The 17,739-nt window shown below is 37.3% G+C and overlaps 1 protein-coding gene across 5 annotated transcripts in view; it reads right to left on the bottom strand.

Annotated features, from left to right (window-relative positions):
• Nucleotides 1-17,739, bottom strand: part of LARGE1 (LARGE xylosyl- and glucuronyltransferase 1) — a 2,030,740-nt gene that overhangs the window by 19,463 nt on the left and 1,993,538 nt on the right. For all 5 annotated transcript variants that reach the window (XM_044087485.1, XM_044087484.1, XM_044087487.1 and 2 more), the window contains one exon: nucleotides 1,146-1,341. In XM_044087485.1, the coding sequence (XP_043943420.1) occupies nucleotides 1,146-1,341 (196 nt within the window). The remainder of the gene's footprint in view (nucleotides 1-1,145; nucleotides 1,342-17,739) is intronic.

The raw sequence follows: 17,739 nt of genomic DNA, 5'->3' as shown, positions 1-17,739 counted from the left end.
AGTGGCTACCTTGCTCTAGTGCTGAGGCTTGCCATAATGTAATACTGGTACTAAATGTCATTCTGTGTGCATATACCTCTGTGAGTGGTTACCTTGCTGTGATACTGAGGCTTGGCATAAACAGTGATGATAAATGTCAGTCAGTGTATGTGCCTTGATGCTGTACTCGTGGCACTACAAAGTCTTTGTAATGGTCTGAGTGGACTAACACTTTACACTGATAGTTAAAGGGTGATGGGCGAGCTTGACAGGGAAGGGGGTGTGTCAGCAGTGTGGTCACATCTTACATGTTCCTGGGTAGGGTACCCAACTTGAAACTTGCTGGTGACCCCCAAAATGCTAGCACCAGCCCTGGAAGGTAGACCAGAAACATGGATGTAACACGTATAAAAAATCTAGGCATGCAGCTACTAGCTAGGCAATATGTCTGTCTCACTGACATTTTTACAAAGAAAACATCTCTGAAATAATTTTTGTGTCAGGAAGCAGTGACAAGACATTTTAATGGTAATGGAACTTAAGCAATCCACCAACCATAAATACTTCCAGACTTAAAATGACTTTTTCCTACAGGTGAAAGTTGTGGAAGCAAGCTATACAAATGAAATAAACAGGGTAAAAGTGACCCAGCAAAGAATACAATAATGTCTGGAAAATGATGCACGCTTGTTATATTAGTAGCTCTTAAAGTCTTCTAGCATTAGTATTTCAATATGTATGCTACACATGAAATTAAACTTAAGAGTATAAACAATAAAAAGGATAGAGAGCGGTATCAGGGAGTAGAGTGAGAGGGCTTTGGTGTACACACCTCAAATTTCAAGGCATAACCTCTCTCAGTAACAAAACATAGTTGCAAGGTAACTGTGTCTTCTTCATATTGATACACTTTTGATATCATCCTATATTAAATCAGAGCAACATTAGAACAGTAAGATTAATTATCTTAATTATGAATGTTTTGTACATAATGCAAGGCAAATGCAAAACATTTTAGACAGATTTTTGAATGCACTGATGTTGAAACAATCCAATAATATACTGACAACATGCAGATTCGAACACTAATTTGATTACATCTTACAGAAGCCCTGTTACAGAAAACAGTTAGGATAATCTGGGCAGCTGACATTCAAATTTGTTACCTGTGCATCCAGTTCCATTATGTGTGCTACTTTATTCCATCCAAACCCAACAAATCTTCGATCATATTCAGGGCAATGTTGCCTCACTACTACATATGGTTCAAAGTCAGCCTCCCATTCAACCCTATACGGTGTGGTTGCAGTCCTCCATTTTGCATAATTAGTCGGCCCGTGTCCTTTTGTCCACACATGATACCTTTAAAAAAAAAAAAAAAAAAAAAGTCAGTAAATTCACTGAAGTTATGTAGTAATGACAAAGGCCGAGATCCAAGCTCTGTGACTGGAAAACCAATGGGAACTCTGGATGCTTCTTCTCTAGGGTTCGATAAGAGGCAATGCTGAAATTGCATCACCAGATGCAGTTTGTAGCACTCAATGAATGCTTTGAAAAACAGCCCAGCATCTTTCCACTAGGGCAGTTGTCAGCATGTGAGCTGGGTTTGTGAAGTTACTATTGGGGCTTAAGTCAAAGAAGCGGTCATAACCTTCCATGTCAGAGGTCATACAGAGTCAATGATCAAGTGTCACACAATATGCAAAGAAGACTACCAGTCCTATTCCTCTCATACATACAAACATCTAGTCTCTACTCCCCCCAACCACTAGACTGTTGGTCTTCACATTCAACCAAACAATGTATATGTTTGTGGTAGACTATCAATCCCAAGTCTCCCTACACACAAGCATGCACTCATTCTCATCCCCATCATGCACAACAAAGTAGACAGCCTTTTCATCACATGAACACACAACAAACTAGGTGCCATTCTTATTTATCTGACACAGTGAACACACAACCTCTGCCCACTGTATATATACACAAATAAAAAGCAGATTCCTGTGCCATCTGCATGCATCAGAAACTTAAGTCTCACCACCTCCACACAAACACTGTTTTACAACGTCCCTATCAAATTATTCAACAAATCACTGAAGCCTCCACGATGAATTAGCAGCAAAGAATTTTATTTTTAGGATAAAACAAGCGCTTTCACGCACCTAACAAGTGCGCTTCATCAGGTTACAAAATTTAAGAATAAATATTCATCTTATATAGTGTAACATGCACCTTAATTAACCGCATTTTTGGCGGCTAAAAATAATTAAACAATTAGAGAACACTTGATTCCATTTATACTTAAAGCCATAGCTCATATAGGAATTACGCTTAGAAACTAATACAACTTTTTTAAGGCTTACCACTACTATAATAAAATAATCTAAAAGTATATTAAAATGTATGGATATACACAGTGCATTCCTTCAATTTATCAAAAAACCATACCTTATAAATAGTTCAATGAACATTGGTATAAATTCCTTCCTATTTATGAAAATCTAAACATTTATTTTGAATAAATATAGTATATTGTGTTTGTATTTCATGGAGTCTAAATAATACATTACTAATGTATATTAATTCATAGTTGTATGTGTCATACAACATATCAAATTTCATCAAAGCATACCTAAAATATAAAATATATGAAATCAAGTTAGAAAAGCAAAATGTGAATAATCCACCAAGTAAAAGTGGAAAAACAAAAAAAAAACAAAAAAGAGGAAAGGTGGATAAAAAATGAAAAATGATAAGTAAGGGTTTATATAACTATGTCATTGGCACTGTCATATAAATTAAGACAATAAAAATAATGTGACGTACACATCTATCTACAAGCCCCTATTATATACACCATCAGCTTGTCAACATAATGTTAAAGTTGGTATCTTAATCTAATCTACATGACATAGTCTTTATAACAGCGCTGGTCTAATATTAAGGGCTGTATTTAAGCCTGGCTCTATGTGCGCCCTAAGCATTAATATCCATTTCAATTCATAGAGTTCTAAGGTGCCTAATACGTTGCCTTCTCTTCTATTAGGATAGAGTATCTGCAAAACCCTGAATTTGAATGTATGAGATGGAAAAGATTGACAATGCCTGGCTAAAACATTGTTTACATTCATTTTCCATTATGTCATATATGTGGTTGTAGGCTCGATCTCTGAGCCTACGTGTTGTCATACCCACATAGTATACATCACAATTTTCACATGTGGCCAGGTAAATTATATTTGTGGTGTCACATGTGGCATAAAAATTCGGTATAAACTTATAGCCAGTTTCTAAATTTTCATATGACTGTTCGTTAGTAATGTATTTGCAGATACAACATTTCTTGCATGGGAATGTTCCTTGCCTAAAATTGGTCCTAATATCCAATGGTGTGTGTAATATTTTTTCTTTGCATAATAATCTTTTCAAATTTGGACAATTACTATATCTGAAGATAGGGTATTCACCCACCACATTCTTCAGCTCTTTATTCATTCTAAGTAATTTCCAATTTTTACAAATGATCTCTTTTATATATTTAACGTCATTGGTAAATTTGATGTCATATTGCACTTTACCTACGTTTAGTTTATTATAATACCTATGTGGACCTTGCTTGTAGCTAATGTTAAAAACCAAGTTATTTCTATCCTTAGAGGCTGTCTGCAAAAAATTTTTTGGATAGCCCCTATTTATAAAACACTTGGTTTGAAAATTCAAGAGTTGTTCTCTGTCTCTGATATCACTACACAGCTTGGTTATTCTAGTCATCTGATTTTTCACAATGTTAGGAAAAATGTGCCGTGGATGCATACTCTCATGGTGGAGTATGCCATTCTTCCAACAAGGTTTTCTGAAAAGCGATGTGGTAAATCTATTCAGACTATTTTTTGTTATAGTCACATCAAGATAGTTAACCGTGATTGGTGAGGCTTCATATGTAAAACTAAGGAAGGAGGTAGTTGATTCCATATATTCAACGAAATCATGTAAGGATTTCATACTGCCATTCCAAAAAAGTAGAATGTCATCTACAAATCTCCTATAGTAAATGGCATTAGTAGTAAAACTTTCATTATTAAGAATGTAAGTCCTCTCCCATTCATATACTGCTATATTGGCATAGACGTTTGCACAGGGGGTGCCCATGGCTACCCCCCATGTTTGTCTATAATCTTACCTTGATACATAAAGATGTTATTATTAAGTATCAATTCTAATAAAGCACAAATAACGAATTGTTCATTTTGATTAACCATTTTATATTCATTTAGGCAACTTCTAATAGCCTCAACCCCAAATTCATTAGGTATGCTCGTAAACAGGTTCCTTATATCTAAGGTAACCATTAACGTATCAGGATTTACTTTTTCAACCCATGGGGAATTTTCAAGGTCTTCCAACAATTTAAATGAATTTTTTAATATTGTAGGTATTTTTTCTATCAACGGGGCTAACTTAAACTGCACATATTGTGAGGCATTCTCCGTTACCCATGACTGGCCAGATACTATCGGCCGTACTGGTGGGGGATGTATCCCTTTGTGCATTTTGGGTAACCCCTTAATGATGGGAATTAAAGGGGCCCCAATATCCAAGTAATCATATAGCTGTTTATCAATGCATCTTGACATTAAAAGATCGTAGAGTACATCCTGAACATTCCTAATAATTAACATGACATCAGATCTATTTATCATTAAATATGCTGTGTCATCACTTAGCATATTGTTCATCATGTCATTATAAAGACTGGAGTCCATTATTACAACCCCCCCCCCCCCTTTATCTGCAGGTCTAAATATTACACTTTCATCATTACATAGTAAGTCCAGACTGTGCCTTTGTAACTCATTCATGTTAAAGAACAATTTTTTTATGTCTTTTTTCTTTATAATAGGCATAAAAATCAAATTCACATGCTCGTAGAAAGCACTCAATAGAGCTAGGTAACGGTGGAGTGAAGGTGCTTTTCCTTTTGAGGATGGTGGCTTTGAACATATATTCATTACATTCAGAGTCTTGGAATAAAAGTTTCAAAGCCACTTTCCTAGTAAACTTTCGGAGCATTATTAATGTATCCGTAAGTTCACTGCCTCGGGAGGGAATAAATGATAACCCCCTGTTAAGTACAAAACATTCAGCTTCAGTTAAATTCCGAGACGAAATATTGAAAAACAAGGTGTTCAATGTTTCTTCTTCCTGTTCTCCCAGTTGTCGCCTGACATCTTGCGCTTCCCCCTTCCCCTGCTGGTGGATCGCATCGGAACTCGTTGTTTGTATGGAAGCGGGGAGTTTAAAATCGATGCCACTTTAGGTGTAGTATTCAATACACATATACCTTCCTTCGGTCTGGCCCCTGTTGTTACACTTTTCAAGCCTTGCTGGTTGCAAGGTAAAGAAGAGGCAGATGAAATAATATCTACTTCTGATTGTGGTGAAGTAGACACGCCACTATTGGATACAGTACTTTCTAAATTATCGGCGTTGTTACTACTGTTGGAGCTACTTGCTATGTCATTATTAGCTCGATTAGTCTCTCCGGCTACTACTGCTTCATTATATCTTGGCCATAGAAAAATATTACCAAATTGGAAATCATTACAGTCTCGTCTCAATTTTTTCAATTTCACTTGCTCCAATTTATTGCTATAAAAAGTCACTTGTGATAGCATATTGTTTAGCTTAGACATGCAATGCTCACTCTTGTATTTTGCAACCATATTTTTATGCTCACCTTCAACCTTATTTATGAGTTCGTTCTCTACCGGTTGGAAATAATCAATGAGTAGCCTCAGATAACTGTTGCCAAGATCCAGGTTTAGTTGTTGCCATCTTCGTAGGAGCTCTGGATGGGCCTCTCCATAGCTCGGCATGCAGAGGCAGCATGCCTCGTGGAATAACCTTGAAATGCAGGCACGCCTCCAGGTGTTTCCTCTGCCAAATGAGCCTGTGGAGTTTGTAGAGGTTATTCTCCAGGCTCCTAAGTTCTCCATAGAATTCTTGCATGTTCTCATTGTGGGTATTCACCTCTTGTGGAGCATTACCTTGGTTGTCAAAGTTTAACAAGGAATTTTCACGTTGATGGAATAATATGTTCCAATTTGTAACATCACTGGCAACTTTCGGTGTATAGTCCAACTCTATATTCAGAGTTTCCATCGCGTGTTGGTTAGCCGGGAGCAAAAACAGGAAAATCAGAAATATTAGCACCAAACCCAGCACGACCATCCAAGGCACCAGCAAACGAAAAGCAGGATTATTCAACAAATCACTGAAGCCTCCACGATGAATTAGCAGCAAAGAATTTTATTTTTAGGATAAAACAAGCGCTTTCACGCACCTAACAAGTGCACTTCATCAGGTTACAAAATTTAAGAATAAATATTCATCTTATATAGTGTAACATGCACCTTAATTAACCGCATTTTTGGCGGCTAAAAATAATTAAACAATTAGAGAACACTTGATTCCATTTATACTTAAAGCCATAGCTCATATAGGAATTACGCTTAGAAACTAATACAACTTTTTTAAGGCTTACCACTACTATAATAAAATAATCTAAAAGTATATTAAAATGTATGGATATACACAGTGCATTCCTTCAATTTATCAAAAAACCATACCTTATAAATAGTTCAATGAACATTGGTATAAATTCCTTCCTATTTATGAAAATCTAAACATTTATTTTGAATAAATATAGTATATTGTGTTTGTATTTCATGGAGTCTAAATAATACATTACTAATGTATATTAATTCATAGTTGTATGTGTCATACAACATATCAAATTTCATCAAAGCATACCTAAAATATAAAATATATGAAATCAAGTTAGAAAAGCAAAATGTGAATAATCCACCAAGTAAAAGTGGAAAAACAAAAAAGAGGAAAGGTGGATAAAAAATGAAAAATGACAAGTAAGGGTTTATATAACTATGTCATTGGCACTGTCATATAAATTAAGACAATAAAAATAATGTGACGTACACATCTATCTACAAGCCCCTATTATATACACCATCAGCTTGTCAACATAATGTTAAAGTTGGTATCTTAATCTAATCTACATGACATAGTCTTTATAACAGCGCTGGTCTAATATTAAGGGCTGTATTTAAGCCTGGCTCTATGTGCGCCCTAAGCATTAATATCCATTTCAATTCATAGAGTTCTAAGGTGCCTAATACGTTGCCTTCTCCTCTATTAGGATAGAGTATCTGCAAAACCCTGAATTTGAATGTATGAGATGGAAAAGATTGACAATGCCTGGCTAAAACATTGTTTACATTCATTTTCCGTATGTCATATATGTGGTTGTAGGCTCGATCTCTGAGCCTACGTGTTGTCATACCCACATAGTATACATCACAATTTTCACATGTGGCCAGGTAAATTATATTTGTGGTGTCACATGTGGAATAAAAATTCGGTATAAACTTATAGCCAGTTTCTAAATTTTCATATGACTGTTCGTTAGTAATGTATTTGCAGATACAACATTTCTTGCATGGGAATGTTCCTTGCCTAAAATTGGTCCTAATATCCAATGGTGTGTGTAATATTTTTTCTTTGCATAATAATCTTTTCAAATTTGGACAATTACTATATCTGAAGATAGGGTATTCACCCACCACATTCTTCAGCTCTTTATTCATTCTAAGTAATTTCCAATTTTTACAAATGATCTCTTTTATATATTTAACGTCATTGGTAAATTTGATGTCATATTGCACTTTACCTACGTTTAGTTTATTATAATACCTATGTGGACCTTGCTTGTAGCTAATGTTAAAAACCAAGTTATTTCTATCCTTAGAGGCTGTCTGCAAAAAAAATTTTTTTTTTTTTTTTTTTTTTTTTTTTTGGATAGCCCCTATTTATAAAACACTTGGTTTGAAAATTCAAGAGTTGTTCTCTGTCTTTGATATCACTACACAGCTTGGTTATTCTAGCCATCTGATTTTTCACAATGTTAGGAAAAATGTGCCGTGGATGCATACTCTCATGGTGGAGTATGCCATTCTTCCAACAAGGTTTTCTGAAAAGCGATGTGGTAAATCTATTCAGACTATTTTTTGTTATAGTCACATCAAGATAGTTAACCGTGATTGGTGAGGCTTCATATGTAAAACTAAGGAAGGAGGTAGTTGATTCCATATATTCAACGAAATCATGTAAGGATTTCATACTGCCATTCCAAAAAAGTAGAATGTCATCTACAAATCTCCTATAGTAAATGGCATTAGTAGTAAAACTTTCATTATTAAGAATGTAAGTCCTCTCCCATTCATATACTGCTATATTGGCATAGACGTTTGCACAGGGGGTGCCCATGGCTACCCCCCATGTTTGTCTATAATCTTATCTTGATACATAAAGATGTTATTATTAAGTATCAATTCGAATAAAGCACAAATAACGAATTGTTCATTTTGATTATCCATTTTATATTCATTTAGGCAACTTCTAATAGCCTCAACCCCAAATTCATTAGGTATGCTCGTAAACAGGTTCCTTATATCTAAGGTAACCATTAACGTATCAGGATTTACTTTTTCAACCCATGGGGAATTTTCAAGGTCTTCCAACAATTTAAATGAATTTTTTAATATTGTAGGTATTTTTTCTATCAACGGGGCTAACTTAAACTGCACATATTGTGAGGCATTCTCCATTACCCATGACTGGCCAGATACTATCGGCCGTACTGGTGGGGGATGTATCCCTTTGTGCATTTTGGGTAACCCCTTAATGATGGGAATTAAAGGGGCCCCAATATCCAAGTAATCATATAGCTGTTTATCAATGCATCTTGACATTAAAAGATCGTAGAGTACATCCTGAACATTCCTAATAATTAACATGACATCAGATCTATTTATCATTAAATATGCTGTGTCATCACTTAGCATATTGTTCATCATGTCATTATAAAGACTGGAGTCCATTATTACAACCCCCCCCCTTTATCTGCAGGTCTAAATATTACACTTTCATCATTACATAGTAAGTCCAGACTGTGCCTTTGTAACTCATTCATGTTAAAGAACAATTTTTTATGTCTTTTTTCTTTATAATAGGCATAAAAATCAAATTCACATGCTCGTAGAAAGCACTCAATAGAGCTAGGTAACGGTGGAGTGAAGGTGCTTTTCCTTTTGAGGATGGTGGCTTTGAACATATATTCATTACATTCAGAGTCTTGGAATAAAAGTTTCAAAGCCACTTTCCTAGTAAACTTTCGGAGCATTATTAATGTATCCGAAAGTTCGCTGCCTCGGGAGGGAATAAATGATAACCCCCTGTTAAGTACAAAACATTCAGCTTCAGTTAAATTCTGAGACGAAATATTGAAAAACAAGGTGTTCAATGTTTCTTCTTCCTGTTCTCCCAGTTGTCGCCTGACATCTTGCGCTTACCCCTTCCCCTGCTGGTGGATCGCATCGGAACTCGTTGTTTGTATGGAAGCGGGGAGTTTAAAATCGATGCCATTTTAGGTGTAGTATTCAATACACATATACCTTCCTTCGGTCTGGCCCCTGTTGTTACACTTTTCAAGCCTTGCTGGTTGCAAGGTAAAGAAGAGGCAGATGAAATAATATCTACTTCTGATTGTGGTGAAGTAGACACGCCACTATTGGATACAGTACTTTCTAAATTATCGGCGTTGTTACTACTGTTGGAGCTACTTGCTATGTCATTATTAGCTCGATTAGTCTCTCCGGCTACTACTGCTTCATTATATCTTGGCCATAGAAAAATATTACCAAATTGGAAATCATTACAGTCTCGTCTCAATTTTTTCAATTTCACTTGCTCCAATTTATTGCTATAAAAAGTCACTTGTGATAGCATATTATTTAGCTTAGACATGCAATGCTCACTCTTGTATTTTGCAACCATATTTTTATGCTCACCTTCAACCTTATTTATGAGTTCGTTCTCTACCGGTTGGAAATAATCAATGAGTAGCCTCAGATAACTGTTGCCAAGATCCAGGTTTAGTTGTTGCCATCTTCGTAGGAGCTCTGGATGGGCCTCTCCATAGCTCGGCATGCAGAGGACGCGCATGCCTCGCGGAATAACCTTGAAATGCAGGCACGCCTCCAGGTGTTTCCTCTGCCAAATGAGCCTGTGGAGTTTGTAGAGGTTATTCTCCAGGCTCCTAAGTTCTCCATAGAATTCTTGCATGTTCTCATTGTGGGTATTCACCTCTTGTGGAGCATTACCTTGGTTGTCAAAGTTTAACAAGGAATTTTCACGTTGATGGAATAATATGTTCCAATTTGTAACATCACTGGCAACTTTCGGTGTATAGTCCAACTCTATATTCAGAGTTTCCATCGCGTGTTGGTTAGCCGGGAGCAAAAACAGGAAAATCAGAAATATTAGCACCAAACCCAGCACGACCATCCAAGGCACCAGCAAACGAAAAGCAGGATTATTCAACAAATCACTGAAGCCTCCACGATGAATTAGCAGCAAAGAATTTTATTTTTAGGATAAAACGTCCCTATCAAACAAAGAACCACCAAACAGTTTCATCTCACACACACACACACACTTTTTTCAGCATCATCTGGGAATATAAAGTGGCAACCAGTTTTACTAGATTTTTTTTTAATAATATAGTGGTTAACTGCCAAGCTAGTTGAAAACAACACTCTGATGCAGCACAATCTTCAACTAGCCTGTTAACCAAAATAAAGACCTATCAAAACAAAACTAAACTAAAGCACACACGTGCTACTATGCAGCCCTCAGAAATACACTCAATCTACAACAAGCAAACACACGTTAAGCTTCTTAATTGGGGGCAAAACCCCACACCCCTAAAACTAATTTACCTATGTCTGAGACAGAGATCATACTTAACCTCGGAGCAAGTGCTGCACAGGATACAGAGCTGCCGAAACATCTGGCTCTCGCATGCATTCACACACAGCATAGGTTTATAGATTAGTACTAGGCTATCTGCCTTTGTGGGCCATTATAAGCCTAGCCAATCACCCCATGTGAGAATCAAACCCTGCACCTTGTATCTGTAAGGTAAGCACCTTAACCATTATGCCAACCTCCCACCCCACAAAAATGTATTGTCATTGCACACACATAGGCAGCAAATACAGCAGCAAGGGGCTATCCATAAACACACACACACACAGTCTGACTTGCCACTGTTGGGATTTGAACCACTACCTATCTGGCTGTCGACACTACAGTGCTATGTACTTATCACATGCTCCACGAGGCTCATTCAACACACACTCCCCCACACAGTACACCAAGCACACACTTCAAATCACAGACCACAGACTTCCAACCATACATCTACCAACTCCTGATCCACTCACTACAACAAAGTCTTTCCATCACTCACAACTTCCACCATGAAACACATGCACTGGTAATGCTCACTCACTGTAATGCACAAAACCTCCACAAACTGTAAACATCTGACTTTATGCCTTCCAACCTCCTATACATACATACACACAGCTACCTTTTGACCACTCGCACAAACAAAATCCACACACCACATGCTTTCAACCACTCAGTACCAGCCTTACCTGCACAAAAAGTCCAACTTACAAGTCCTAAATCACACATGCTAAAATAATCAATGACATACTTGCAAACCTGACATCAGTCTTATACAGGAACAAGCAATGGCTATATGGATCCCCATGTATGTACACACACTTACATAACTGACAAGTATATATTTGACAAGATTTTATCTTTGACCACTGGGTCCTGATGAGCCAACACTTGACCACAAGGGCTACAACAAAAAGGACAACACCCACTTTATCAAACTCTACACCCACCTGAGCACTCGTACACATATAAAGCATCAATGTACCTGTGCATCCCCCCATCCCCGCACAGCAGGCACTCAGTCTGGTCTGCCCCTAGTCACATGTAAACAAGCTCAGACTTTCATCTCTCCACTACTACCAGCACCTAACACATCACATACCTAGTCTTATCAAGCACTGTCTTACACAACCGGCAAGCTTAAGCAGCAAGTGTAAATGATTTGTCAAAATGAACCAAATGGCAGGACCATAACCTCAGAATCAACATCTTATTACAGTCTGACACCTATAACTTAATCTGTAAGTGAATGTTTAAAGGAAATCATACAAGATTCAAAGGCTACATAAGAGTTTGCGCACAGCTGTAAAAGTCATACCACTATCACCAAAGTAACTAACTACCCAACTATACTTTAAATACTATTATCAAGGATGTGAATTCAAAATTCTGCAAAAATCAAAGTTGCAGTAGCATACTTATCAATAATCTTCCCATCCTTATCAGAAATAGTAGGATTGGAATAAACTGAAAATGTAGCAGCGATAGATTAACTAAAACAATTGCTGTTGGGTCAGGTTTAGGAAGAGTACATAAAAACTTAAGATTGAGAAGTGGTTATACCTCCCATCTGCCTTTTTAGGGGCAGCTGGTTGACTATCAGGAAAACTGCACATCCTCCAAAGATGACAGAACTGGAGGAATGGCTGAAAGTTCTGGAAATTTCTTCTGTAACAACTCATAGTATTTTCTGAGGGACTGTGAAACCTTGGTGTTCTCCACTGAAAACACTGGCACATTCTGGAAACAGTCTCAGAGAAAAACACCCACAGGGAGAATTAGAAATGGAGCTCTCTTCTGTGTCTGAATCATAAATCTGTATCTGTCTTCATCTTCCTACCCAGATTCAGAATCTTGAATCTTTTCAGGAAAAGACGTATCCTCTTTCCTTTACTAGAAACTAGTTTATAAGAAGGATCAATAGCCAGAGTTATACCGAGTCCTTCCACAAATGTAGTACAGTAATGCTGTTAATAAAAACATGTCCACATCAATTCTGTTTGCAGCCTCACTATTGTCAGAAAATGAGAAGCATACATATATTATATGCCAGTATTAAAGTTAGTGCACGTATCAATAAGTTATAGTATGAGTAAAACTTTATGAATCCCCCTAGATAGTAAATCTTCAAATGCTTATTGCCTCTATTGTGAGCCAAGGAACATTTTATTTCCTATATGTCACCTCTAAAAATTTGGGCTAGCAATTAATTACACAATTTACTCCAAAAGTGAAAATCATCAGTAAATGAATACAACACAACATAAGCACACTACCAGCACTCCAGCCTGTCTTTTCAATCACGTGGATCTTGCAAATACTCAAACCTTGAAATAGCTGATCTGGTCATGGAAACTTAGTAGACCCTCTGTGCCAGACCTGGAAGATCAGATAGACAATTCCCTATCTGCCTTCCAGAAAAAAAAGAGAACGAAACATTTGTTCTGAGAAACAAAGCCATATTTTAGTTTTCGAAAAAGAGATATCCAGTTTAATACATCATGATAGTATAACCACTCCACACTTCAAAAATAGGTATTTGCCACAAGCAAAAAGGCCAGTGAATACAAAATGAAAAAAAAAAATTCCATTGTAAAACCAATGCAAAATTCTCACTAAGTCCAACACATATTGCATTACTGGAGTGTCTCCTAAACTTCAAGGCCTTAATACCATCCCATCCTCGTGTTTAATATTTGTGTACAAACCAACTATATCAATAACAATTAAATACATGTCTTCTTGCCATACTACATTCTCTCACCTTCCCCAAAAAATCAAACATATTCTTAATATAGGATGGTAATTTTTCTACTACTGGCAAGAAATGTTGATGCAAGAAACACAATAAATTATGTGTAAAGTAACCACAGGCAGAGACTATAGGGTGCCTATTTTGGAGACACAAAAAAATTCAGCCATTGATTTTTTTTCTTACCTTTAAACTTATGTTGTACATCTTCATAAGAAAAGTAATGCAACCTGTATCCCTTATTTATTAAATCTAGATATTCTTCCTCTGCTTTCCTGTATTAATTTATCCCCACCTTCTTATAAACCTGCTCATTGTTCAAGTGTGTATAACACACAGTTAAATACGGAGTATAGTGTAAAATAACTAATTTACCTCCCTTTTCAGCTGGTTTAAATATTAACTCTTTTTTCTGACTCAAATCATTTAAACATCTCCATTCATTTTTACTTAAGTTATATTTGACCATTTTAGCATTATTAAGAAAAGCATAATATTCCCTTTCAATGCTATAATTCAATGACATTCCAAACTGTCTTATATTTTCATTTCTTTGGGGAGGCATAACATATAGAGAGAGAGATGCAATTTAATACACCATGATATTGTTTTTCTTCTGAGTAAGAAAGTTGCGCCTTACAGAATTCCAGAGATCCCAAGGGAAGATGTTAAATAGGGCATACAAATATTACATCTATGGCTGATAGAGGAATCCCACACCACTGTGAAAGTCCAGTTGTTCTGATGCCAAACCATGATAGCACTATTAGTTTCTGTAATGATTTCTGATATCAGAATGAACTTTCTAAGTTTGATATTTGCTCTAAGCTACCCTCATGAATGAGTTAAAGGAAAGGAAAGAAAGATATTTATTTACCTTAGGCCTTAATAAAGGATAATAGCAGATCCCCTTGATGGACTAAGCAAAGGAAAGATAAAAAAGCTACCTTTTTAACAACACATGGGCTGCTTCATAACACAATGCTTCCCCTTGGGTGGCACTTTGCCTCTGCTACTTTTCAGTACCTAATGGATTGGATTATTTGACCACACTCCTTCAGTGGAGCCTATATCTATAGAATGTGGTCATATTCACTGGACTAGGAAAGCATTCTAGACTACCTAAGATCAGCCAGGATTTCTGCAAATATTTGTAAATGTACATTTGGGCTTGATCCCCTGAAAAAAAACAGAAGTTTAAAGGAGAATAGAGAGGTCTGACTTTTGGTCTTCTCCTTCAGTTCTGATTTTCTTTTGTTCTGTTGGCACTTAGCATTGAGTGCTGACATTTCAACAGGGAGACAGCCCAGACATTAATCAAACTGAGCCAAATAACTCTAACAGCTATCAAACAGAAAAAGATAAGGTACAGGGAACATTTTAAGGCTAGAAATATATTTTTTATTTAGTGTCCTCTTTCCATTTGACCTTAACTGCTCACAAATTATTTGCTGGGCAGTCAAGTCATTATAGTAATCGATCATGCCCTCCTTAAATGGTTATGCTAATATAAGGACATACATCTCACAACTGATACACTGGTTACTATTATTACTATAACCCTTCCATTTCTCAGTAAAACACAGGCCATGGACTCAGGCTGGGAATGCAGATAGTCTTTCTGAGGTGCATTCCATGACCATTACAGTCACTTGACCCTATGGGTCTGAGCTACTAGGGGACACTGTAGTGCCCCTACAGGTCTAGCAGCTGAGCTCAGATTTTTTTTTGTTCCATGGTATTAAAGTTTTTGGTATCAACTACCAAGCTAACTTTATTCTTTTAAGCATTATCTTGCAGCTTCTCTGAAGGAAAGTGTGGTAAACAAACACTACCTGTAAAACCAAGTGGGGGCTAGAAGGAAGCCAGACAGAGAGAACAGAATGAGTTTTTGAATAGAAAACAAGGTCTTGCTATAGGTTCATTGGTATGTACTAGGCTAACGACCACAGGGCTTTTTAAACCTAGCCATGCAACAAGTTCTGGTTCCCTTGGTAGTGTAAGCAAGGGGTTAGAAGATGAAACATTTAAAAGCAGGAGCCTGGGAGAGGAACCACAGGCTGCCTATGTCCATTAGAGACACAGGTGCAAAAAGAGAGGTGAATTTCAGGTTCCTTAAACAGCTGTCCAATTTATACTTGGATTCGGTTAGGGAGGAATTCTGTCAACATGGATGGGGAGCCTGTTCCAGAGAAGGGGTATCATTTCACTGATAAATACCCATCTCTACATCAGGTCCTATTTATATCACATGCAAGGTTTGCATCTTTAGAATGGGTAATTCTGGTGCTGTTTGTTTTGTAAAAATGACGGAGGTCCATCATCAATCATCTGCAAAAGGCCTTTGACAATGGCCTTGACTTCAGAAAAGACTACGTCAAAAAGAAGCAGCACCAAGATCGATCCCTGAGGGACTCTGTGGCTGACTGGTTTCTTTGTAGAGGTGGACTCCCAAGTCTAACTTCCTGGGCCTTGTCTGTGAGCCATCTGGCTATCCAATGGGTAACATAAGGGTTTACATCTAACCTCTTGAGTTTGTCAACAATGCCTGAGTGGGATATTGTGTCATATCCATTGGCCATGTCAAAGTAGGCAGTGTGAACCATTTTGCCCTCATCCATTGCTTTGCTGGCCTTCTCAAAGAAGTCCATCAGATTGAGCTGGCATAACCTGCCCTGGCAAAAAACTCGGTTGTGTCCAGTGTTTGGATGTTTCTTAAGTCATTGTTGATCATTTCCATAATTCTTTCCATGGCATTGCTTGCATATGAGACCAGCGAGACTTATGGGTCTGTAATTTCCAGGTTCATAAATGGCCATTGTGCAAAGGGATGATGGTTGTTATTCGCCATTTGTGAAGCATGAAGCCACCTTGGAGGCTATGGTTAAACAGTGATTCTAGAGGGCCTGATATGTTGTGTTTCATGCTATTTTGTCAGGACTCATTGATGCAGTGTTCTTGGCCTTAGAGAGGGAATGGAGGACCTGTTCCCTAATGAGAGTTGGGCTAGTTATATTTGATGGTATTTCCAAAGAGGAGGCTGAGGAAACTTAGAAACATGCTGGTACTAACAAATAAGGCTTTTCTGCCTAACTTGCTATATACGTAGGACTGTTTATTGGACTGCCTGTAAGGTTGGCTAACCTGCAATGTAGTAAGAGTGGGATTGTGTGCTGATAGGGTAGATGTTGCCCTTGGCAGGCAGTTCTGTTAAATACAGGAAAGAAGGTATTTCATCTGTAAATGGTAGGTCGTTTCTGGATGTTTCTGAGATTTTCCTGACAGCAAAGTACTAAGGAGGAGCTGTTTTCATAGATAAATATTAGGCTATCTGCCCTTGAGGGCCATTTTAAGCCAAGCCAGTTTCCCTTTTTTGTGCTCAAATTAACCTATCCCATTTGGTTAGAGAGTAGCTTTACCCATCCCATGGTCAATGATTATATATTACCCCTAATAAGTATAACTGGAATAGATAATTTGAGGGAACCCATTCATGTGATAAAACATTCAGGAGTTGCCTCTGTCCATTAGTAGTTTAGGGAGCAATCCTGGGGTAAATTTTCTGTTTCCCATCTATACAGCCAAGTTGCACTTAAATATGGACAGGGATGAACTTTATTTAATGTGAATAAGGAGTATATTCCAGAAAAGCAGTATCCTCTGATATATAACGGTCACTCCAAACTGTTCTACTGATGTTGCAGAAGGGGTATAGATCCCTACACAGAGTATTTCTGATTTCATTTGACTTGCTGATGTGCAGCAAATCCAGGTTGCTTCTTAGCAGTCTGTAGGATACACAGTATAATGACAGAGCTTTGAGTCAATCCATGTAGGACATGTTGTTTAGGCCTTGTATCCTTTTAATAAGGTAACTCTGTGGACGTTCCAGTTCTTGCATGTGTCTGTAGAGATACATGCCAAAGGGGGGCAGTATACTCAATGACTGGTCTAATGAAGGCTGATCAAACGGGGGTGATGACATCCCTAAATCTAGGCACAATCTCTTTGTTTATAAGCTGTGCAATATAGAAGGACTTTCTTAACACATGCTGGTCAAACATTGGGTCACTAACCACATAACTTCCCAAATCCTGAACAACTAGGTCAACTAT

Source organism: Protopterus annectens, chromosome 11.part0 (assembly GCF_019279795.1).
Source record: "Protopterus annectens isolate FY-2018-M chromosome 11.part0, PAN1.0, whole genome shotgun sequence".
NCBI classification, from domain to species: Eukaryota; Metazoa; Chordata; order Ceratodontiformes; family Protopteridae; genus Protopterus; species Protopterus annectens.
Note: the sequence above shows the minus strand (reverse complement) of the source record. Positions and strands in the feature narration are given on the sequence as shown.